Raw genomic sequence first — 25,133 nt, forward strand, 5'->3', positions numbered from 1 at the left:
ATGAATGCCGTGGAGCTTGCTGCATGGAATCCAATAAGAGACCTCATAACGAAGTTCCTATGAAATATAAAGGATGAATAATACGAAACAATAGTGAAAACAATGTTGGATCATATGAAGGAGTTGGGGGTGTAGAATGAGGCTGATACTGCACATCCTTCATTTTCATCTCGATCACTTTCCGGAAAATCTTGGGGCTGTTAGTGAAGAGATGGAAGAGAGGTTCCACAAGGACATCAAGGAGGCAGAAAGAAGATACCATACATACATACATACATACATATCTTTATTACCCACCCTAGATTACACCATCGGCTTTACAGGTAATAAAGACAGACAGAGCGAAACCCAAAAACAAAAAGAATAAACAAACAAACACTAGGCACTACATCTCTCCTAAAACTACTTAGCCAAATTATTTACCTCTAAATCTACTCAGTGTCCTCCCACACGCACGCGGATAGCCGGCAAACGTGCAGGAAGCACCGCACTACAAATTACCCTATTTCCCTATTCCCCTATTCCTACCAACCACCTAGAAAAAAAATATAGTAGACTGGTCTCTGCGTCAGCCCTGGTATGGAATACATGCCCACCAACCCGTTGATCGCAGGGACCAGCCTCGCCACGAGAGAACTGATCTTATTTCTCACCTACACCTGCTGACAATGTATTCCTTACCTACCATGTGTGACAAGCCAGCTTGGCGGAAACCAGACCCATCACATGGCTTGTCACACACTTCCGCTATATACGTCACACCTTCTCTGTTCATTGTCAGCTCACTACCTTCCCTCTTCTTCCCTCTTCTTTTTCTTTTATTGCCGTGCAGACATGCTAAAGCCTAGCTTCTTTGGGTTGGGTCAAGCCCCAACCCCTCCCTCTTCCCTTGATACGCCACCTTCTCCTCTCTCGCACTATTCCCGCCCACTACATCTCACCTTCTTGAACTTAAGACTTAAACATCAACAATTTTTTTTTCACTTACACACAGACAGACAGTTTCCATTCCAAGTCCATCAGTTCACTCAGTCTTCACAATCTACAACACCACACTTGCCTCAAACTGTTAGACTTAATTTTTATACTTCCAACATTTTCTCCTTAACTACTGTCCCCCTTAATCTATCTAAATTACTATTACACATTAAACTTAATACATAAACATCATGAATCCCTCAATTTTACACCCTTCATCAAGGCATCTACACCATTTTTTTTTACCTACTTTCATAATTTCCATACTGCCAACATTTTCTCCTTCACTACATTCCCACTTAATCTATCTCAATTCTATCACATATACCTTCTTTATACTTCCTCCTCACAAACAATCCATTTTTTTCACTCATTTACACACCAACAGACAGTACTCCATTCCAAGTCCAATAGTTCACTCAGTCAACTCGCCTTTTTTTTTTTTTTTACTTCCATTTAAGCTTTACACTACCCTCAAACCTACTCAACCTCCCCTTTTCTCAACAACGCTTACCTAATTTTCTCCGGCTTTCCCTTTGCCCCAGGCGGATCACCTTTCCACAGGGCAAGGTGCTCTCCCCCTTTCCCCTAACACTACAGCCCCCTCTTCTGATATCATGGTTACCATGATACCCTTCCCGCATTTGCTCAGGGCGGATATCCATTCCTCTGAGCCGTCCCCCTTTCTCCCTCAGCACGAACCACATTATCTGGACAACCCCTGTTACTCCCTCAATTTCTTTATAAATATAGCTCTGGCCACATTTAAGAATTTCGTTATATTCGTTCCTTTCTCCCACTCTCTACATAACCAAGATGTTATCTTATAGCTTTCCCCTACCATATGCAGCTCCTTCTTACTTAGTAGTTTGATCTTTATCTCCGCCAAAGGTCGGCATTGATTAAAAATATGCAGGTCCTCCCACTTCTCTCCACATAACACACATCTATCCCTATTCTCACTACCTACCCATCCCCTATTCCTCGGAACACCCAATAACCACCAATACAAACCTCTCTTATCCCTTCTACCCTCAAACTCCGTTTTCGGGTTTATTACTTCCACCAATTTATTTAATGCTGATAAAGAGACTCTCTCTCTACATTCCCCTATTAATCTCTGTCTTTCAATATATAGTAATCTTCCCTTTATCCTTTCCCATACCCATTTATTCCTACCATCCCCCCAGACCTCTCCAAATACCCCCAATCCAATCTTTTGTAACCATTTTTTGCACTTATTCACCCAGTAACCTTCATTCGTCATACCTTTCTGAAAATTAAACGTTTCTTGTACTAACGCCCCACCCTTCCCTTCCTCCAATCTAATCCAGTACTTGAACACCCTCTTAGCTATTTCAACCTCTATCGATTCTTTACAGACTAATCTGGCCCCGGCATTGGCTGTACAATTCGGTAGGTCCATCATGATCTTGCTAAATTTCGCCACCACCTGGTTTAGTTCACTCCTGTCTTCCTCCATTCCCCATACTTCAACCCCAAATAGCATTTTGCCCATTACCAGTGATTTAAACACCGTTTTCTGAATTTTGTATTTAACGTCTGGAAATTTCTTTTCTAATACCCCTACTACCGCAAGCGCTCCTCTTCCTTTAAGTTTTGCCTTCTTACACTGATTTTTCCTAGAAGCATTCTTACTAATTATTACACCTAGGTACTCAATTTTCCCCCCTGGTTTAATTTCTTCCTGCTCCAGCCTCCAAACTTCCTTATTCTTTCTCCCACCCCTTTTCCTACACACCAATATCTGAGTCTTTCTTACATTTACTCTGAGAGACCATTTCCTAGTATATTCAACTACCTTGTCCAACGCTTTTTGCAACCCATTTGCCGTCAAAGCCAAAATCAATAGGTCATCCGCGAATAGCAACCCCGGAACCTCCATTTTCCCTACCCAAGGGCAATGCCATGCGTCTCCACCATGACCCTCTAAAATATTATTTATAAATAATATAAATAATATCGGGGATAGCTTACATCCCTGTCTCACCCCGCTTTTCGATTCAAAACACTTACTCAACCTTCCATCCTGCAATTTAATCATCACAAACACTTCCTCATAAATAGTTTCAATTGCCACCCTCATTTTGTTCGACATTCCAACCTCTCCTAATCTCAAAAATAGCGCCTCCCTACTGACCGTATCAAAGGCTTTTTCTAAGTCAATCGCTGCTATAAATAATTTACGCCCTGCTATCCTCACATACTTTGTAATCAAAGTGTCCAGAATCCAAACATTATCAACTGTATTACATCCTTTCCTAAATCCATTTTGGAACTCAGTTATCCTACCATACTGTTCCGCCCAATTTGTTATCCTATTCGCCAAAACGCCTGTGTACACCTTTGACAGCGAGTCTAGGAGTGTAATTCCTCTGTAGTTGTTTGGATCACTACTAGCTCCTTTATTTTTATAAATAGGGCATAATACCCCCATCCTCCATTCTCTAGGAAACTTCCCCGTTTCCAGCAACCTATTAAAGAATTTCACAATCCCTCTCAACATCGGTTCATTTGCCCCTACCTCTTTCCATACACTATTGGAAATACCATTCACACCTCCTGCAGCCTTGGGTCTAGCATTCTTTAATACTGTAATTACCTCCTGCCTTGTTATCTCCCCATCCAATATTGTAATGCCTACTTCCAGTTCCCTTCCAAATTGTGACTTGTCTATTTCTCTACCCAATTTCCTCTCCCCTTCTAAAAGCCTTTTAAAATGCCTAACCCACTCGTTTTCTCCTATTTTATCCCCCTTCCCCTCCGGTTTCGTTCTTCTGATCTTGTTTATTGACTCCCAAATCCTCTCAAATTTCTTCTCTCTACAATATATATTTATTTTTTCAGCTTCCGCCTCCTTTCATCCTCTTTTCTTCTCATTCAATACCTCCTTATATTCCCTTCTCAATTTACAATATTCCTTCCTTTTTTCTTGCATACCCTCCTTCCTAAACTCCGCTAGGGCTCTCATTACAACCTCACGTTTTCTCCTACAGTCTTCATCAAACCATCCATTCATTTTATTCTTTTTTCCCTCTACCCTTCTCCTCACTTTCTTCCCCACCCTCCATACAGGGAGTTCAATTAATTTTAACACGTTATCCATATCATTCCCTTCTACCGCCCTTTAAATTCCTACCCTTAATATATCTCCCTCCTCTTTCAAATGCCGTCTTAATTTCTCTTTAGTATTATCATCCCATACACACTTCCATCCTCCATTCCTATACCTCTCCTTACTTTCCTCCATCTTTCCCTTCTCATCAGCAACCAAAGTTCTCAATTTTATTTTGATAGGCATATGTTCTGTCAACCCAAATTCTAACACCTCAAAACTTATTATTCTCCTTAACGCTATCTCTGAGCTTATTCCTATGTCCACCACACTCCCTCCATTTGTTGTAATATACGTCAAATCACCCACACTATCCCCCTTCATCCACCCATTTAAAATAAATAAATGTTCTAGAGCACATAACTCTAATAACCTTTCTCCATAACTATTTACAACATTATCCTTACTCTTCCTTTGCAGTATCTCGTCTACTTTTACTTCTTTCCCGTATACCGGTACTCTATTGCTCACTCTCGCATTCCAATCCCCCAATAAAATCATCCCATCTTCTACATACATTCCTTTAATTGTGTTTATTTCTTCAATCAGTTCGTCAAAAAAATGTTTATTTGCATACACTGAATCGCTCGGATGGTTATAAAGCAGTGCCAGACAAATTGCTTCCGCTGCCCCCTTCCCCATTTTTACTCTCAACCACACTACCCCTTCTACCCTAGTCTGTAACGTCTCCACCCATTCAGCTATCTCATTTCTTATTAAAACTACTATGCCCCCTGGATTTCGGCCCCTCTTCCCTATTTTTTTTCTTAACACGTTAACTACTCTATAACCGTCCCATGTAATTTTAACCCCCTTCCCTAACCACGTCTCTACTAGAGCAATAATCTCAAAATCTTTCACTAAATCCACAATTTCCTTATTCCCTAACTTCCCCATCAACCCCTCAATATTCAGCATCCCTAGCACCATATCTAGTTATTTATTTCCTCCCCCTCCCTCCCTATACTTCTGCATTTCACCACTTCCCCCCTTACTTCTCGTGATTCTTGCTTTTGGCTCCACCCCATCCCTCTCTTTCTTCTCACCCCCATCCTTCCCCTTTTCCGTGCCAGAGCCTTTTTTCCCACCCCATAGATCTTTTAAACTTAAGGATCTCGCCTTATTTAACGCCTGCTTTCTCTCCATGTTTATTTCTGCATTATTCCTATTTGGGGAGGTTAAGTCACTACCCTGACTCCTTTCCCTTCCCGTCACCTCTTCACTACCTGTATCCACTTCACTTCGGTCTAGTGTCCTACTTATTGATTCACTCCTTCCTGGGCTGTTCTGACTCACCAAGGACTCTGCTGTCTTCGCTACCTGCCCGCTGACACCGCAGTCCCCTCTTCTCTCTTCCTTCTCCGTACTGATGTCGCCCTGCTCTCGATTTCTGCAACTCATTTCCTCCTCACATTTTTCCATCCTCAGCAATTCCTCCTGTGTCCACGATCGCGACCAATTTCTGCCTGAAGTAACCAGACACCTCCCCACTATCTTGGCTCGCAATCCCTCCGCTCTAGCACGCCACATATGCCGCTTATAGACATCCAACCGCATCCTATCTTCTTTCTCTATCTCAGCCTTCAAATAAATGTTCGACCCTTTCAAATTTCCAGCATTCCTCAGAAGTATATCAGCCATGAGGGTTGATATTAATCTTAACTTCACCGGCCTATGTCCCTTGTTCCTTCCCACTCATCTATATCAACTTCAGAAAAGTTTATCTTCATTTTGTTCAAAACTATGTCCACCACTTTCAATACTAATTCCACTTTTGATTCTGTTCCTTCCTCAGGTACACCATGCACAAACACATTTTTTCTTGCCGATTCGTTCCTCGCTAACCTCACTTCTCTCTTCATTGCTGTTAATTCCTCTTCCAGTACCACCACCTTCTTTTTCAAGTTCCCTACCTCATCTTCTATCTCCGCTAACTTGTCATTTACACCTCCAATTTCTTCTTTTATAAAACTTTTTAAGTCCTTCATCTCCTTCATTTGGGTTGCCTGGTGTTCCTGCATCATTTCCTTAATTTCTTCTCCTTTGTTTGCTTCCTTCACCACTCTCTTGATCTCTTCAAGCTCCTCCCAGCCGAACGGTCCCTGGTTTGGACCCGGATTCTTTTCTATACCTCCTACCACCAGCAGCGTCGCAATAACCGTCGCACACAACATAATCTCCAACAGTCCTTTATAACCACTAATTTCTCTTCCTCTCTCAACTCCACCTTCCTTCCAACACTGCCTTGCACCATGCCATCTTCCAATTCTCAGCCTGTATTTCTGTAGTGTTATTCCCATATTGCGCACCTCAGCTCATTCACACGTCCGCACTTCCCGATGTCTCGCTCGTGACTGAGAAAGAAGATACCAGGGGAGGTGGGATGAACTAATGATGGCCGACTACTATTTGTGTTTGAAAAGCTAAGACAAACTTGATGCAGTCAGACGCTGGGCAGCCAAGTGTTCATTCCAAGGGGACATCTGGGACTGTTAAAGTTTATTTTGTTCACATTTATGAAATAATAAAGATTCTGAATAAGAGTGACATTGTTTGCATGTAAATCACGTTTAATTGTCAAAATAAATTGCTTTCATTGCCTCAGAGTAAAAATGCTAAATATTTAATTCTAATTTTATACTAAACAATTATTCATTGTTTATAATAATTCTATACAATATTCAACTATTTTAATATATATATATATAATATATATATATATAAAATACAAAAAAGAATAAATATTTCCATAATTATCAACATTTGTCAGTACTTTTTATATGCAATATTCTGGTCTATCTCTTATTTTGATATGCCTATTGCGAGAAAACATGACGTGATACGTAGAAACGGACAACAGATTCGTGTTCAGCGAACCAAAATTAGTTAAGATCACCTATCACACCTCTTGCCGCAAAAAACAAAAGTTTGAAAATTCTGGGTTGTGTAATACGACAGCGGGTCCATAAGTAGTAACGTATGTGGACAGCCATGGAAGAAGGGATCAAATGACTGAACTTTGCGATCTAATTATTCGTATATTAGAAATTAAATCTTACAGATTATTATTATTATTATTATTATTATTATTATTACCCGTACAGGAAAGATTCCAATAACTATCGAGGTATCTCATTGATTAGTATACCAGGCAAAGTATTCACTGGCATCTTGGAAGGGAGGGTGCGATCAGTCGTTGAGAGGAAGTTGGATGAAAACCAATGTGGTTTCAGACCACAGAGAGGCTGTCAGGATCAGATTTTCAGTATGCGCCAGGTAACTGAAAAATGCTACGAGAGGAATAGGCAGTTGTGTTTATGTTTCGTACATCTAGAGAAAACATATGACAGGGTACCGAGGGAAAAGATGTTCGCCATACTGGGGGACTATGGAATTAAAGGTAGATTATTAAAATCAATCAAAGGCATTTATGTTGACAATTGGGCTTCAGTGAGAATTGATGGTAGAATGAGTTCTTGGTTCAGGGTACTTACAGGAGTTAGACAAGGCTGTAATCTTTCACCTTTGCTGTTCATAGTTTACATGATCATCTGCTGAAAGGTATAAAATGGCAGGGAGGGATTCAGTTAGGTGGAAATGTAGTAAGCAATTTGTCCTATGCTGGCGACTTGGTCTTAATGGCAGACTGTGCCGAAAGCCTGCAGTCTAATATCTTGGAACTTGAAAATAGGTGCAATGAGTATGGTATGAAAATTAGCCTCTCGAAGAATAAATTGATGTCAGTTGGTAAGAAATTCAACAGAATTGAATGATAGATTGGTGATAATAAGCTGGAACAGGTCGATAATTTCAAGTACACTGACTGACCGAGCAAATGCAACACCAAGAAGGAGTGGTCAGAACTTTATGCCAATTACAGGGTAGACTGACGTCATTGAGGTATGCTTATGATGTGAAATGCGCCGCTGTGCTGCGCACGTTGCGAACGATAAATGGGACACGGCGTTGGCGAATGGCCCACTTCGTACCGTGATTTCTCAGCCGACAGGCATTGTAGAACGTGTTGTCGTGTGCCACAGGACACGTGTATAGCTAAGAATGCCAGGCCGCCGTCAACGGAGGCATTTCCAGCAGACAGACGACTTTACGGGGGGTATGGTGATCGGGCTGAGAAGGGCAGGTTGGTCGCTTCGGCAAATCGCAGCCGATACCCATAGGGATGTGTCCACGGTGCAGCGCCTGTGGCGAAGATGGTTGGCGCAGGGACATGTGGCACGTGCGAGGGGTCCAGGCGCAGCCCGAGTGACGTCAGCACGCGAGGATCGGCGCATCCGTCGCCAAGCGGTGGCAGCCCCGCACGCCACGTCAACCGCCATTCTTCAGCATGTGCAAGACACCCTGGCTGTTCCAATATCGACCAGAACAATTTCCCGTCGATTGGTTGAAGGAGGCCTGCACTCCCGGCGTCCGCTCAGAAGACTACCATTGACTCCACAGCATAGACGTGCACGCCTGGCATGGTGCCGGGCTAGAGCGACTTGGATGAGGGAATGGCGGAACGTCGTGTTCTTCGATGAGTCACGCTTCTGTTCTGTCAGTGATAGTCACCGCAGAAGAGTGTGGCGTCGGCGTGGAGAAAGGTCAAATCCGGCAGTAACGGTGGAGCGCCCTACCGCTAGACAACGCGGCATCAAGGTTTGGGGCGCTATTGCGTATGATTCCACGTCACCTCTAGTGCGTATTCAAGGCACATTAAATGCCCACCGCTACGTGCAGTATGTGCTGCGGCCGGTGGCACTCCCGTACCTTCAGGGGCTGCCCAATGCTCTGTTTCAGCAGGATAATGCCCGCCCACATACTGCTCGCATCTCCCAACAGGCTCTACGAGGTGTACAGATGCTTCCGTGGCCAGCGTACTCTCCGGATCTCTCACCAATCGAACACGTGTGGGATCTCATTGGACGCCGTTTGCAAACTCTGCCCCAGCCTCGTACGGACGACCAACTGTGGCAAATGGTTGACAGAGAATGGAGAACCATCCCTCAGGACACCATCCGCACTCTTATTGACTCTGTACCTCGACGTGTTTCTGCGTGCATCGCCGCTCGCGTGGTCCTACATCCTACTGAGTCGTTGCCGTGCGCATTGTGTAACCTGCATATCGGTTTGAAATAAACATCAATTATTCATCCGTGCCGTCTCTGTTTTTTCCCCAACTTTCATCCCTTTCGAACCACTCCTCCTTGGTGTTGCATTGTCACTGTCAGTCAGTGTATTTGAGCACCTTCAAATACCACCGGACTGAGCCAGGATCGAACCTGCCAAGTTGGGGTCAAAAGGCCAGCGCCTTAACCATCTGAGCCACTTAGTCCGGCGTTTTAACATTTAACAGCTGGACAATTTTCCTCCTAACATGAAGCCTACTAACAGAAAGATAATCTATAAAATCCCGGCTTTAATGTGAGAAGAGGGATAAAGAAAGAAAAGTATGAAAATGTTGACGATAGAGATGCTTCAAGGAATATTTACGTACAATTAGAGCAAACATGTAACATACCCTTGGCTGTATTGTCGAGGATTTCTAAAGTCGCTGGCCTGGAAATGGTCTGAACAGATGTTATAATTCTTATATAAGCGTAACGTCCCTTTTTTCTTGTACACCTTATCCAAATCGCTTCTGTGACATTTCAAAACCAACAGATCACACCTACAACAACACATCGGTATTGAAAGTTAACTGCTGCACTATACAATAAAATATGCGTATTGCATTTTATGCCAGTTAAAATATGGGTCGAGCATGTCAGAAGATTATGAAGTACTATAAAAATCTCTGTCACTGGAAGAATATATACACAAACACAATATTACTTACATGTTCTTGTCACGAGGGAACCTGAGGAACGACCGCGCATTTTTCTCTACTTCATAATTACTTCAGTCAAACACAGCACATACCTTTCCCCTCATGTTGAGAGGAGATATCAAGGAATGACACACACTACTATTTATTTATGTCAACTCACTGAAAACGCATAAATAACACCAAAAACTTCATACAAAAATACACGTGCTCTTATGAGAGAATCAGTACTGTTCAGGTCTATCCGCTAGAGTGAGCTCCAGTAGCTGTCCCTCGATATCTCGCTCAGTGTCGCGTATCATCTCTACTGTATTTGAGGAAAATCAGCGGCGGGAAGTGTTGCAGTGGAGCGGTGGGGCAAGAAGAAGAAACACAGAGTAGCGAATAGGAGGAAGGAGAGGAAGGAGAAAGTGACCGGGAGAGGAGGGCATCTAAAGATGATGGGGTTGAGGATCTGGTCAGGTACGTGGAGGAAAGGGAACTAGAGTGGGGTTTAAAACAGATGTTGAGGAAAATAAAAATGCGGAAGGGGGATATGAAAGTGGTAATAGTAACGTAGGGCAAGCGGGAGATTTCTGGGATCTAGTTACTGCAGAATGGAAGAAGTTTAATGAACAAAGGTAGTTATCGGTTGGATACCATGTAGGAGGGATAATGAATGTAGAATGATTAGGGATATAAATGAGACTGTGGAATGGGTATGGTATGCGGGGAATTTGATGTGAAATTTGGATAGGCCCTATCCTAATGGGTGCGCTTAGATGGCCTTTACTTGAACCTCAATGGTAGACCTACGTGGTGAAGGGACTCTGGAATGAAAACTACCGTATTATTCGATAGTCGTCAACTTTCGTTACAGGGAATTGTTTCCATTTGCATTGGTTTTTCATTCGTATCGCAAATTCCAGTCGGTTACACTTGTCGGCGCTGAAATGGGTCTCCTCTTTCACCATGGAGTAAAGTCAGAGCTGATAGTACAATATTCTCCATTGTCCTTGGCTAATTATGATGTAATCAAAAACTAATAAAGCTAAGAATATGTTCCTGTTTATTCCCCCAAACCCACTCATCGCATAAGTTAACAAACTTGAAAGCTTGCGCAAATTTTGCGAAATAAAATCAATAAAAGTATGTGTAAGGAGCGATGTTAACATTTGGTAATGATTATGAACTAGACGGCCTGCAGTAAATATTTTCTTAATTTCACAATATTGTCAACCATACCAAAAAAAAGTCTGGCGGTTTTTTCTCTCGCTGTCGCCATCGGGACTTGTGTGCTAAGTATCGCTTGCGCCAAAAATGTTCTATTGTGCATGCTTTTCTTAATTCTAAAATGAATAGAAGGAATAGATCTTTGGTTTGGGAGCATTTTGAAAACTTCCGAAATTTGAGCTAAATGTTTAGTGTGTAAAAATTAGTTCAAGTGCAAAACCAAAACTTCCAGTTTAAGAGATCATTTTTGAAACGGAAGCATTTTACAGTGCTTTCAGAAAGTGCGAATACAAGGGTAACAAAAGATGATATATTTCTCCCTTGAAGAAACTCATGTCGAATTTGTGAACTGCCGTATGTTTATACCCGGAGAGGTTCCTTCTCTATTATAGATCCTCTTTCGGCCAGACATAGCATGACATTACACCCTGTGCTCTTTCAATTAGTGGCATATTCTTCGGTGTTGTCAGTAGTAACAAAAACCTTTTCTAAATTCAGCCTGTTCTACTAAATGATAGAAATAAAATTTGTTCTTCAAGCGTATGTCTTAAGTGATTAAACTACGTTAAAATATCCGGTTTTGTTTCGAAGAGGGAGGTATGTGGTTGTACAGCTCATCCCGTTACTTGTGTTACAGAATTTCTTCATTGAGGAATTGTGATTTTTATCATTTTGCGCCGTGTCCAAAACCTCTAACATATTGTCGGTATGTTCAAGTTTCAATAATTTACTTCTGAAAAGCTTATAGATTTCAATTCAGAACCGTAATAAGCTAATACTAATCTTTCTCAGTTTCAGCATTCTAGCCTACATATTTTTTATACTTATTATTTTTAATTTTCTTAAATTCATTTTTACTTAAGCATAGAAAATGTATACTTATATACCCCGTTGAAAACTCGTAGCCTTTGCGTTACAATTGCCGGCAATTCTTACCCTCGTGTGTTGTAGCAATATTTATCATATAGTGAAATGTGGATTTTTTCTGAAGAGCTACTCAGATGAAGAAATGCGGATGGTAGTTTCAGAAAGAAATGACAAGATGTAGTGTATAATTTTAATTATTATGTTGATGTGTTGTTTACTTCTGTGTGCGATTTAAATGTGACGCTGTGAATGTTCGGTATTTTTTTACACTGTAGGCTGCGAAACATGGTAGAAGGTTTTGAAATCTGGAGAGTTGTTTTGTTTAGGTTGTCCATGTGCCTGTTGCATATGTCAAAATTGTTGTGTAATACACCTGGTGCAGAATATTCTTGCATTCCTGAGGGACATCCCAGTTCTTGACTATACATCTCACACAGTGGTAAAAAAGGATTGGCTTGTTCAGTTCTCTTTCCAATTTCTTGATTTATGTTTTCATCTTCTGAAATACTCTCCCCAAATACTTGAAGCTTTCCACAACTTCTAATGGTCTTCCATTTACTTCAACATTCCCACTTCCTTCTCTATTATCTTTCGTCACCACTACTATCGTACACTTCTCCACACTTATTTTCATTCCATATTCCTCTATCTTGTGATTCCATTCAGTAACATGTTCTTGTACTTCCATTTCATCTTATCTCCATATTACAATGTCATCTACAAAGAGTAAGGCATTTGCCTGCTTGGTTCCCATTTTTTGTTGTATACTCTTGTGGATTTCATCCATGACTGTAATGAAAAGTAGAGGGGATAATACACATCCTTGTTGAGTCCTGCTTCTACTCTGAACCAGTTTGTTTGTCTCATCGTAGTCTTCACACTACTTATTCACTTTTCCTTTTTGGCTTTATAATTGCATCCTTTCCTCTCCCTGTTATCTTTTTATCACTGCATCCAAGACCACTTGCAGAGCTACATGGTCATATGCCTCCTTAATATCTATAAATGTTATCACTAAATCTTGCCGAAACTCATCTTTCTTCTGCAGTGTGTTTTTTAGATTCAACAGATTGAAAAACTTAAAAAATTATGTTTGCACTGAGTGTGGAGTACAGCACGGTATGGAAGTGAAACATGTAAAATAACTGGTGCCGAGTAAAACAGAGTTGAAGCCTTTGAAATGCCGTGTCATTGTAAGTTGTTGAAGATCAGATAGGTAGAACATTTCTGAAATAAAGAGATAGTGAATCAGCTTGATGAGAAGAGAACAGTTTGTGTGAATTTGATCCTAGGAAGGTAGAATTTGATAGAACAAATCTCAAGGTACTGTGAACTTGTTCAGTTAGCTTTGAAGCGAATGCAGAGGATAAACATAGTAGGAGGATTCCAAGATATGGACCTGGTGATCAGAGTGATATGCAAATGGAATAGTCTCTGAATTTTTCAAGAAACTTTGTGCATGTCGATCACAATTAATGTACATTGGATTTCTAAAAAGAAAAGTCATCTTGCTTTGTTTTCAGTTCCATATAAAGGTGTGTGTTATATAGCTATGAGTATGATATAAGGGTCATGTAAAACTAGAGATCCTTTGACTATGATCTCGATATTGACAGATATGCTAAATTAGATATCCTATGGAAGTGATCACTGTATTAAAAGTCATATAAAACTGGAGGTCCTTAGCTATGATCATAGTATCAGTCATAGAAAATTTGAGGACCTATAGGTATGGTAATGTTATCAACAGTCATGTAAAATTTCGGGTCTTTTCGGTATGATCATAGTATTGACAGTCATGTAAAATTACAAGCTTGTTGCTTAGCTTGTTGACAAATAACCTAAGTAGCATTGACAGCAATAAGGTAATATGTTTTTCTGGCCTGTGTTTCAGTGTAAGGTCATTGGAAATAATCAACAACCCCAGTACCTTCTAACTACTTCAGTTGCTGTGTGAAATGGACCTGGAAGTTAAGGTAAAGAAGGAACCAGCCTGGCTTGAAGAAACAACAAATGTATCACTTGTAAGTCTCATTCCATATAACTTTATAAAGATCAGAACTTAACTCATAGTAGCTGAATAAGTTTGGCAGGATGTACATCTATGGGTCAAACTAGTGACAAAAACATTGTTCGTGCGACAAGGTAAAAGGGCTGCCGAGTGGGCAGTTGGCCTCTAGCATGTACTAGGGAGACGGCAGTGCATTCTATGGTTGATAGTGGCAGAAAGTTGAATCAATCTTGAGGGCTTGATATTGAAGGAGCCCTGGTGTTATTTCTTTTAAAATGCTATTTATTTGGGGCGTCGACCTAAGAAGATCTTTTGCCCCTACTTTGCACATTTATGGTGTGAACCTGCGTGTATTTGGAAATGGTGGAAGTGTAAGGTGTTGAATGTGAGGAAAGGAACATTAAGGATGACACAAACACCCAGCCCCAAGCCAGGAATATTGATCATTGACAATTAAAAACCCCTGACCCGGCCAGGAATCAAACCAGGGGCCGCCAGATGACAGGCGGTCCCGTTGCCCCCTACACTGCAGGGCTGGACAAGGGGCCTTGTTTAGGTCCAGCTAGTGATTAGCATTGTCTCAAGATTGAGGCTTCAAGGCATTTCATGTGCTAAGTACCCATTGACTGACTGTCTGTTATTAATTGATTACCTCTGTTGGCTATTGAAATGGATTTCTGGAGGGTGTGTGGTTATGTATTTATTCTGCATGGTTTGGTTCGGTAATGGAATCTTTGATGGATTGACGTAATTTCCGATCATTTCAGCCTATTGCAGTGCCAGTTGTTGTTGAAGTGATGGCAAATGTTAGGAGCTAGATCGAATTAGGTTATGGCCAGTAGGTCCCTGGCTCTCATGGAAAACATTTGAACTTCTTTACAATGACACTAATGTCGGGTGGGCACGTAGTAAAATTCTGCCTTGGAAGCTTACTATGAGTATAACTAGTCTAAGGAAAAACACCCTGATGAAGGCGGAGATGCAGTGGAAAATTGTGGAGAAGATGAAAGATATTTTCCTCTTCTTTCCTTGCTCTGTCTGTTGCTACTCTAATCACAGTCCATTGCAGTCTTCTGAGTGTGTGGCTTTTAGTTCAGTGGCTCTTCTTCTGATAGCTCAGAGGGTAAACAAATGCTAAATTCATGTCGGCGAGTGTGATTCGGGTTCGGCCTAGAGGTATTTGAGGAAGCCGAATTATCCCAGCACATGTCTGTAGTTTTACTGGCATGAAAGTGAATTCTTCTTGCACATCATTCTGTCACCTCAGTGTCTTTGAAACCCTTGAATGTTGGAAGAGGGATGTTCAGGGAAGAACTGTGACTTGACAGTAATAATCTAATGAAAACATTGTGTACTGCTGATTTACAGATGAGATATTGCCCAATAGTTGCTTCAAGCTAAAATTCTGCAATTAATGAGTGTCATCTTCAGAATAAATGTGTACTTCCCGAGTTCTGAGTTAGTGGCACTACAGAAGAGAGTGGTGTCTGAACATATCCATGATGCGAGTGCACTGCTGTTCAAGATCTCTACCTTTGTTATTTCTTGTTAGATCCTGTGTCAGACTTGAACCTGGCATATGAGCACATTCCTGATCAAGAACTCTAGGTTTAATATCTTATAACACTTCTGTGTCAAACTTGTACATGTGTTGTTGTTTGAGTCATCAGTCCATAGACTGGTTTGATGCAGCCCTCCATGCCACCCTTTCCTGTGCTAACCTTTTCATTTCTACGTAACTATTGCATCCTACGTCTGTTCTAATCTGCTTGTCATATTCATACCTTGGTCTACCCCTACCGTTCTTACCACCTACACTTCCTTAAAAAAAACAACTGAACAAATCCTGGGTGTCTTAAGATGTGTCCTATCATTCTATCTCTTCTTCTCGTCAAATTTAGCCAAATAGATCTCCTCTCACCAATTCGATTCAGTATCTCTTCATTCGTGATTCGATCTATCCATCTCACCTTCCGCATTCTTCTGTAACACCACATTTCAAAAGCTTCTATTCTCTTTCTTTCTGAGCTAGTTATCGTCCATGTTTCACTTCCATACAATGCCACGCTCCACACGAAAGTTTTCAAAAACATCTTTCTAATTCCGATATCAATGTTTGAAGTAAGCAAATTTCTTTTCTTAAGAAAACTCTTCCTTGCTTGTGCTAGTCTGCATTTTATGTCCTCCTTACTTCTGCCATCGTTAGTTATTTTACTACCCAAGTAACAATATTCATCTACTTCCTTTAAGACTTCATTTCCTAATCTAATATTTCCTGCATCACCTGCCTTCGTTCGACTGCACTCCATTACTTTTCTTTTGGACTTATTTATTTTCATCTTGTACTCCCTACCCAAGACTTCATCCATACCATTCAGCAACTTCTTGAGATCTTCTGCAGTCTCAGATAGAATAATAATATCATTGGCAAATCTCAAGGTTTTGATTTCCTCTCCTTGGACTGTGATTCCCTTTCCAAATTTCTCTTTGATTTCCTTTACTGCCTATTCTATGTAAACATTGAAAAGGAGAGGGGACAAACTGCAGCCTTGCCTCACTCCTTTCTGGATTGCTGCTTCTTTTTCAAAGCCCTCGATTCTTTCACTGCAGACTGATTTTTATACAGATTGTAGATAATTCATCGTTCTCAGTATCTGATCCCTATCATCTTCAGAATCATAAATAGCTTGGTCCACTCAACATTATCGAATGCCTTTTCTAGATCTACGAATGCCATGTACGTGGGCTTGTCCTTGATTCGATCCTCTAAGATCAGACGTAAAGTCAGGATTGCTTCACATGTTCCTGCATTTCTTCTGAAGCCACATTGATCTTCTCCCAACTCAGCTTCAACTTGTTTTTCCATTCTTCTGTAAATAATACGTGTTAACATTTTGCAGTCATGAGATACTGAACTAATGGTGCGGTAGTTTTCACACCTGTCAGCACCGGCTTTCTTGGGAATAGGTATAACAACATTCTTCTGAATCAGATGGGACTTCTCCTGTCTCATATATCTTGCAAACTAAATGAAATAACCTTGCCATGCTGGTTTCTCCTAAGGCAGTCAGTAATTCAGAGGGAATGACATCAATTCCAGGTGCCTTGTTCCTATTGAGGTCACTCATAGCTCTGTCAAACTCTGACTCAAAATTGGGTCTCCCATTTCATCAGCATCAACAGCCTCTTCATGTTCCAGAACCAAATGATCTACATCTTTACCTTCATACAACTGTTGGATATGCTCCTGCCATCTTTCTGCTTTGTCTTCTTTCCCTAGAAGTGGCTTTCCATCTGAGCTCTTAATATTCATACATCTAGATTTCCTTTCTCCAAAGGTTTCCTTGATTTTCCTGTATGCAGCACCTACCTTTCCCAAGACCATACACCCTTTAACATCCTTGCACTTTTCCTTCAGCCATTCTTCCTTAGCTACCTTGCACTTTCTATCCACTTCATTCTTTAATCGCCTGTATTCTTTTCTGCCCTCGTTATTTCTAGCATTCTTGTATTTTCGTCATTCATCAATCAGGTCTAGTATCTCCTGAGTTATCCACTGATTCTTAGTTGATCTTTTCTTCCTTCCTAACATTTCTTCAGCAGCCCTACTGACTTAATTTTTTATGACTCTCCACTCTTCCTCTATAGTGTTTCCTTCAGCCTTTTCATTTAGTCCTTGTGCAACATGTTCCTTGAAACAATCCCTCACACTCTTTTCTTTCTTCTTGTCTAGATCCCATCTTTTTGCATTTTTTTCCTTTCTTCAATTTCTTCAACTTCAGATGGCATTTCATGACCAACAAGTTGTGGTCAGAGTCCACGTCTGCTCCTGGGAAAGTTTTGCAGTCCAACACCTGGTTTCTGAATCTCTGCCCAATCATAATGAAGTCTATTTGATACCTTCCAGTGTCTCCAGGTCTCGTCCACGTATACACCGTTGTTTGTGGTGTTTGAACCAAGTATTGGCAAGGGCTAAATTATGATCAGTGCGGAATTCAACCGGCCGACTTCCTCTTTCGTTCCTTTGTCCCTTTCCAAATTCTCCTACTGTACTACCTTCTCCTCCTTGGCCTACCACTGCATTCCAGTCTCCCATCACAATTAGATTCTTGTCACCTTTAACATATTGTATTAAATCTTCTATCTCCTCATATATTCTTTCGATTTCTTCATCATCTGCTGAACTAGTAGGCATATAGACCTGCACTATTGTGGAGGGCATTGGTTTGGTGTCTATCTTGACGACAATAATTCTTTCACTATGCTGGTCATAGTAGCTTACCCGCTGCCCTATTTTCTTATTCATTATTAAACCAGCTCCTGCATTTCCCCTGTTTGATTTTGTGTTGATAATTTGGTAGTCGCCTGACCAAAAATCTTGTTCTTCCTGCCAACGTACTTCACTTATACCAACTACAACTAACTTTAGCCTATCCATCTCCCTTTTCAGATTCTCTAACCTACCACAATGTTTCAAACTTCTAACATTCCACGTTCTGACTCGCAGAATGTCAGTATCCATCTTCCTGATGATCGCCCCCTCTCGTGTAGTCCCTACCCGGAGATCCGAATGGGGGAGTAGTTTACCTCTGGAATATGTTACCCGGGAGGAAGCCATCATCAGTACATCATTCATACAGAGAGAGCTGTATGTCCTCGGGAGTTAGTTACGGCTGTAGTTTCCCATTGCTTTCAGCTGTGTAGCAGTATCAACACAGCTAACCCATGTTGAGTATTATTACAAGGCCGTATCAGTCAATCATCTAGACTGCCGCCCTTGCAACTACCGAAAGGCTGCTACCCCCCTTTCGATGAACCATTCGTCAGTCTGGTCTCTCAACAGATACCCATCCGATATGGTTGCACCTGCGGCTCAACTATCTGCATCATTGGGACACGCAAGCCTCCCCACCGCGGCAAGGTCACATGGTTCTTCATAAAAGGAAAGAAAATTCCACCTAATCAATACATTTATTTTCTTGTAAAGTATTACAATCTAGGACCGGTTTCGACCCTTCATAGGTCATCCTCAGCCATATCAGAATCACATTTGCATTTCTAACTTATACCTCTGAAAGACCTTCATGATATATTGTTTCATAATTTTCAGTGAAAACTTACCTTAAAAACAAGTTTCTAAGCGTTGTGTTAAAATTAAAAATTAAAATTACAAAACTTTGTCTATTATATACATGCCCTTGGGCTGACAGAATGCATCCTTGGGTTGATTAAGCATCTATCTTAGGTATTGTTGCTTATTCTGTTGAATCGAATCCCTTTTATACTTATGTACAATCGTGAATAGACTATCAGTAAAATTTGATAAATAAAGCTTGCGTGATAATTATAATAAAATATCATGTTACATCTTTATACCTTATTGCTGGAGTGATATTATTTTAGGCAAAATATAAATGCATGTTAACCTCTATAAAATATTTTTACATAAACACACTAATATATTTTAAAGTCTATTCATTGTACTTTAAAGTCTAAAATACTTATTGCTTTATTTATCAAATTTTACTGATAGTCTATTCACGATTGTACATAAGTATAAAAGGGATTCGATTCAACAGAATAAGCAACAATACCTAAGATAGATGCTTAATCAACCCAAGGATGCATTCTGTCAGCCCAAGGGCATGTATATAATAGACAAAGTTTTGTAATTTTAATTTTTAATTTTAACACAACGCTTAGAAATTTGTAAGTTTTTAAGATAAGTTTTCACTGAAAATTATGAAACAATATATCATGACGGTCTTTCAGAGGTATAAGATAGAAATGCAAATGTGATTCTGATATAGCTGAGGATGACCTATGAAGGGTCGAAACCGGTCCTAGATTGTAATACTTTACAAGAAAATAAATGTATTGATTAGGTGGAATTTTTCTTTCCTTGTATGAAGATTGGTAAATGTCAATACGGAAAATGAAATTCATAAATCAAGATGTTTACGCCAACCAGGCAAAGAGTCAAGCATATAAATATAGGAATATCAGAATTAAATTAATGAATACAATTAAGAACATCGCATTTTTGAAAGAATGCCTCGCTCATGACCTAATTCCAAAGTTTTTAACTAAATATAACAACATAGAAACACAAGACAGACACGTGACACTTTAAAGAAAACCAATAAAATCTGGATAAAAACTGAAATAAAATTTTTTTATCGTAAAAAACAACACTTGAATAATATACTATACCCTTTACATTTGAAAGTATCCCAAGAGCTACCACCTAGCTATTGGGATCACTTCCAACATGTTGCGAATGAGAAAATTGAACATCTAGCCATAAAAAAACAGAACACCCTAGACAAGACATTAGAAACCTTGAAACGAACTCAGAAAGAAAAACAGGTGACTCACCTTACAGAAAATAATAACTTAGCTCAGTCCACAGGAGATAGAATGCATCAATTTTACCCACCATTAAAAAATCTCACGGATACAATATTCAGTAAAGCAGAGTATGAAGTTTTAAGCAAAGGACCAAAACATAACTGGAATAACGCCTCAGTACTACAGAACGTTACTACCGCAATAGCAGAAACAGAATTAGCCATACAGAGAATTCCGCATGAAATACGTGAGGAAGTTAGACACAATATTGTAAAAAACCTCGCGCAGTACATCAACAGAATACAAGAAAACATAACTAATAGCAATAAAATGGACAAAACACACATTAATAGCCTAAAAGAAAAGGTCAAACATGATAATCTCCTGATAACAAAAGCCGACAAAGGGAACACAACGGTAATTATGAACAAAGATATGTACATTCAAAAAACAAAAGAATGTTTCAATAATAACACATTCCGCACAATACGTAAAGACCCCACAATTACAGTACAAAGAAATCTAAAAAACTTGCTTAAGAACACACGTCTTTTACTCACCGAAGCAGAAGCAAATAGCTTAATAATAATGAACCCCCAGTTACCGAATGCTAAAGCTCTTCCCAAAATTCACAAAGAAAATACCCCTATGAGAACCATAGTAAATTATAGATATAGTCCCACATATAATCTCTCTAAATTTATTCAGAAATTTCTAAAAAAATCACTATTCCTTTCAAGCTAATAACAGCATACGAAATTCCATAGATTTTTGCAACAAAACAAAGAACTTTAAGTTAGATAAATATCATTCCATAGCCTCCTATGATGTAACAAACATGTATGCAAATATCCCCACTGACAAAACCTTAAACATAATCAGAACTAATCTCAAAACATATAGTAAATTAAGCACATTGGAAATTGAGGAATTTATGATATTACTCAAATTTGCAGTCAATAACAATTTCTTTAAATTTCACGATACAATTTACCAACAAACAGGTCTACCTATGGGATCACCCGCCTCCGGGATAATAGCAGATATATACTTAGACTACTTAGAACATACTGCATTTAGTAAAATTGAAGGAATATCTTTCTGGTGCAGATTTGTGGATGATGTATTCGTCATCATCGACAACAGAACAACCAACGAAAATGCAATATTGGATAAAATAAATGCCATAGATACATGTATACAATTCACCAAGGAATCTGAGAGTAACGGACAACTAAATTACCTAGATCTAACGGTTACTAGACACGAAAAACATCTCACCTTCAAAATTTACCGGAAACCTACACATACAATAAACACCATAAAAATAGATTCTAATCACCCTAATCCACATAAAAAAGCAGCATATCAAAGTATGATTTATAGAGCGTTTAATATACCGATGTGAAAAGCAGATCTCAAAGATGAACTACAACTAATTCACGAAATAGCTCAAAAAATGGTTATAGAAAAGAAATGGTTAATTCCATCATTCATAAGTTCAAATCACGACCCAACACCACTCTGACTAAAACAGATCAACCCAGAAAAAATTACGCAACTTTCACTTTCAATAATACGGGCGTATATTCACTAACCAATGTTCTGAGGAAGCATAACATTAAAATAGCATTTAAGACTACACAAAATAATAGGCATGTCATATATAATAGCAAATCAGTAAATAGTAGTAACAAATATCTTCAATCAGGAGTCTACCGAATGGAATGTAACAACTGTTTAACAAGTTATGTGGGGCGTACGGGCAGGAATTTCACGACTAGATATAATGAGCACGTAAACGCAATTAGGCATAATCATTTCTCGGCAATAGGGCAACATATGCATGAATATAAGCACAATTTTACGGACATAAATAACGATTTAAAAATATTAAATGTAGAACCTAAAGGTCCTTTGCTTAATATAAGTGAAGAATTATATATAACACTAGGTCAGTATGCAAATCCTAATTATAACATAAATGAGTTATCTGAAAAAACTAATATTTTGTTCAATAAAATCGTTCCTATCTTAAAAAATGACTACGTCAAAATAGTCAACAGACGACGTCATACACAAGCTACGGTGCAGACAGCGAACCTCAGTGACTCCGCCCATACACACGTAACAACCTCCCCTACTTATCCCTCCGCCCCTCTCACAACAGACAACACTAGAACCATCAGTACGAGGTACATTACTCGTCAAACGGCCAAGAAACTTGCATTTCAAACATCCAGCAGTAAGTAAATTAATTCAGGCTTTACAAATTCACACAATATTACACTTCTATTGAAATCTAACTCACTTCATTCATTTTGGCTTACAGACTTTACCAGCCTTAAAAAAGGGAAAGGAACCACCACAATCTTACGGCATTTGATGGGAGTAAACTCCAGAAGTTAGGCCAGAACTGAATCACACATATATTCCATAATTTAACACGTATCAAGCTTATATTGATCCATTTCACAATTATAGGAAAGTGCTGTTATTTACAAATGGAACCTATAAAGACTAACATTCGACATATAAAAAGGCAAATTATGGAAATATAACGCAAGAATGAAGGCCAACACGTTTCAGTGTCACTAAACACACTGACTATATTACTAGACATTCAAGTGTTTTTAAAACTTCTGTAGTAAATGATAAGCATTCAATTTAATAGACATTTATGTTTTATACAATACGTAATCAACATAATATGAAACTTGTAATTTTATGCAAGAAGGAACTGACATTTAATCATTAGATTTAAAAGCCAACCATACACGGCATATTTAAATATTATCAATGTCTGATGTTATATAAGACAAATTGTTATAATATTTTACCACATAACAGCGCAAGATCCAAAGCAATAAGTATTTTAGACTTTAAAGTACAATGAATAGACTTTAAAATATATTAGTGTGTTTATGTAAAAATATTGTATAGAGGTTAACACGCATTTATATTTTGCCTAAAATAATATCACTCCAGTAATAAGGTATAAAGATGTAACATGATATTTTATTATAATTATCACGCAAGCTTTATTTATCAAATTTTACTGATAGTCTATTCACGATTGTACATAAGTATAAAAGGGATTCGATTCAACAGAATAAGCAACAATACCAAAGATAGATGCTTAATCAACCCAAGGATGCATTCTGTCAGCCCAAGGGCATGTATATAATAGACAAAGTTTTGTAATTTTAATTTTTAATTTTAACACAACGCTTAGAAATTTGTTTTTAAGATAAGTTTTCACTGAAAATTATGAAACAATATATCATGAAGGTCTTTCAGAGGTATAACATAGAAATGCAAATGTGATTCTGATATAGCTGAGGATGACCTATGAAGGGTCGAAACCGGTCCTAGATTGTAATACTTTACAAGAAAATAAATGTATTGATTAGGTGGAATTTTTCTTTCCTTTTATGAAGATTGGTAAATGTCAATACGGAAAATGAAATTCATTAATCAAGAAATTCATAAATCAAGGTCACATGGTTCGCAGAGGAGGTCTTGTACATATATGAAAATTATGTTAAGGAAATGTATGCCAATATCGGAAACTGTTAGGGAGTGTGTTACGGTTGGGGTTAGATTATTCTGTACTTTTTGTTGTCGGTATCGTTTCTACTTTGGTTTAGGGGTTACACATCTTCTATTTTTCCCCTATGATTATAATAGAGGATGGTTGGCCCATTGTACTATAAAAAAAATTTAATATCTTCCAACACTATTGAACTACAATTAGCACCACATGTTAAAAAATATTACTCCTATCATAATTAGTGTAGAAGAAGTTAAATCACAAGTCTATCATCACTGTCTTTGAGACTGGATACACCAGTCTGCTAAACAAAATATTAACACAGGTGTGATTACTCTGTTTTACCATCACATCCACAATGTGCTGGAAGATATGTGTGTTAAGGAAAGAACAGATTTGCTTATGGGATGCGAGAGATAAAGTAGCTCAAAATCTGGATGTACGTTCTCTCAAAATAAGTACTTTGCTTACACACTGAATTCATTTAGAAAGGCAGAATAGTGATTAGCTCATTTTATTCCTCAAATACAGCTCAGACTCTATGTTTTATAGAGAACCATATGTAAGGGCTCTAGAATGAATGATTCTGAGAAAATTCTCATTAACTCTTTCGCAGCAGAAGTCGACTTTTGTCGACTTACTTCACAATAGAATTTGCTGTGGTAATCGACTTTTGTCGACTTTGTACTTTCCGGCTATAGTTTCCGTGTACTTCTTTAATAAAGGTGCATTTCAGAATACAAACATCTATAGTCATGTATTGACTATGTACTAAGCATTGTTTGAAAACATTGCCGCCAATACTGGACCTATGTTTATTTCTTATCTTTCACCTGCCCACCCGTCAACATTCCTGTCAGCTGTCTGGCCGGTTGCGGGCTTCACTCAGCAGCTGTGAGCGGGTAGAACTACATTAGTAATGACAGTGAAGAAATCTTAAATCGTTTAGTGGCCGATTACTATTCCGCCTGTTCAGTAAATGTGGGCAGTGAAACAAGTGATGATGTGCAAAGTGGTTGTTGGAAAGAAAGTGCCAAGGAGGTAGATCTTAATTTTGTATCGGTCTGGTAGGATATTAGAGATGACATATGAATTATAAAAATGAAATTATGTGATGGGGCTAATTTTGATATAACAGTGAAAAGCGAAGTTTTGCATTTTGATGACCCATGCAAAATAGTTCTTCAATTTATGTCACGTT

The 25,133-nt window shown here is 39.1% G+C and overlaps 1 protein-coding gene across 1 annotated transcript in view; it reads left to right on the plus strand.

Annotated features, from left to right (window-relative positions):
• The window catches only part of LOC136885913 (uncharacterized), a 151,000-nt gene that overhangs the window by 41,497 nt on the left and 84,370 nt on the right, over positions 1-25,133 (plus strand). Inside the window, exon 3 of the mRNA XM_067158605.2 lies at positions 13,912-14,041. Coding sequence (XP_067014706.2) covers positions 13,976-14,041 — 66 coding nt within the window. The 5' untranslated portion in view covers positions 13,912-13,975. The remainder of the gene's footprint in view (positions 1-13,911; positions 14,042-25,133) is intronic.

Source organism: Anabrus simplex, chromosome X (genome assembly GCF_040414725.1).
Source record: "Anabrus simplex isolate iqAnaSimp1 chromosome X, ASM4041472v1, whole genome shotgun sequence".
Taxonomy (NCBI): domain Eukaryota; kingdom Metazoa; phylum Arthropoda; class Insecta; order Orthoptera; family Tettigoniidae; genus Anabrus; species Anabrus simplex.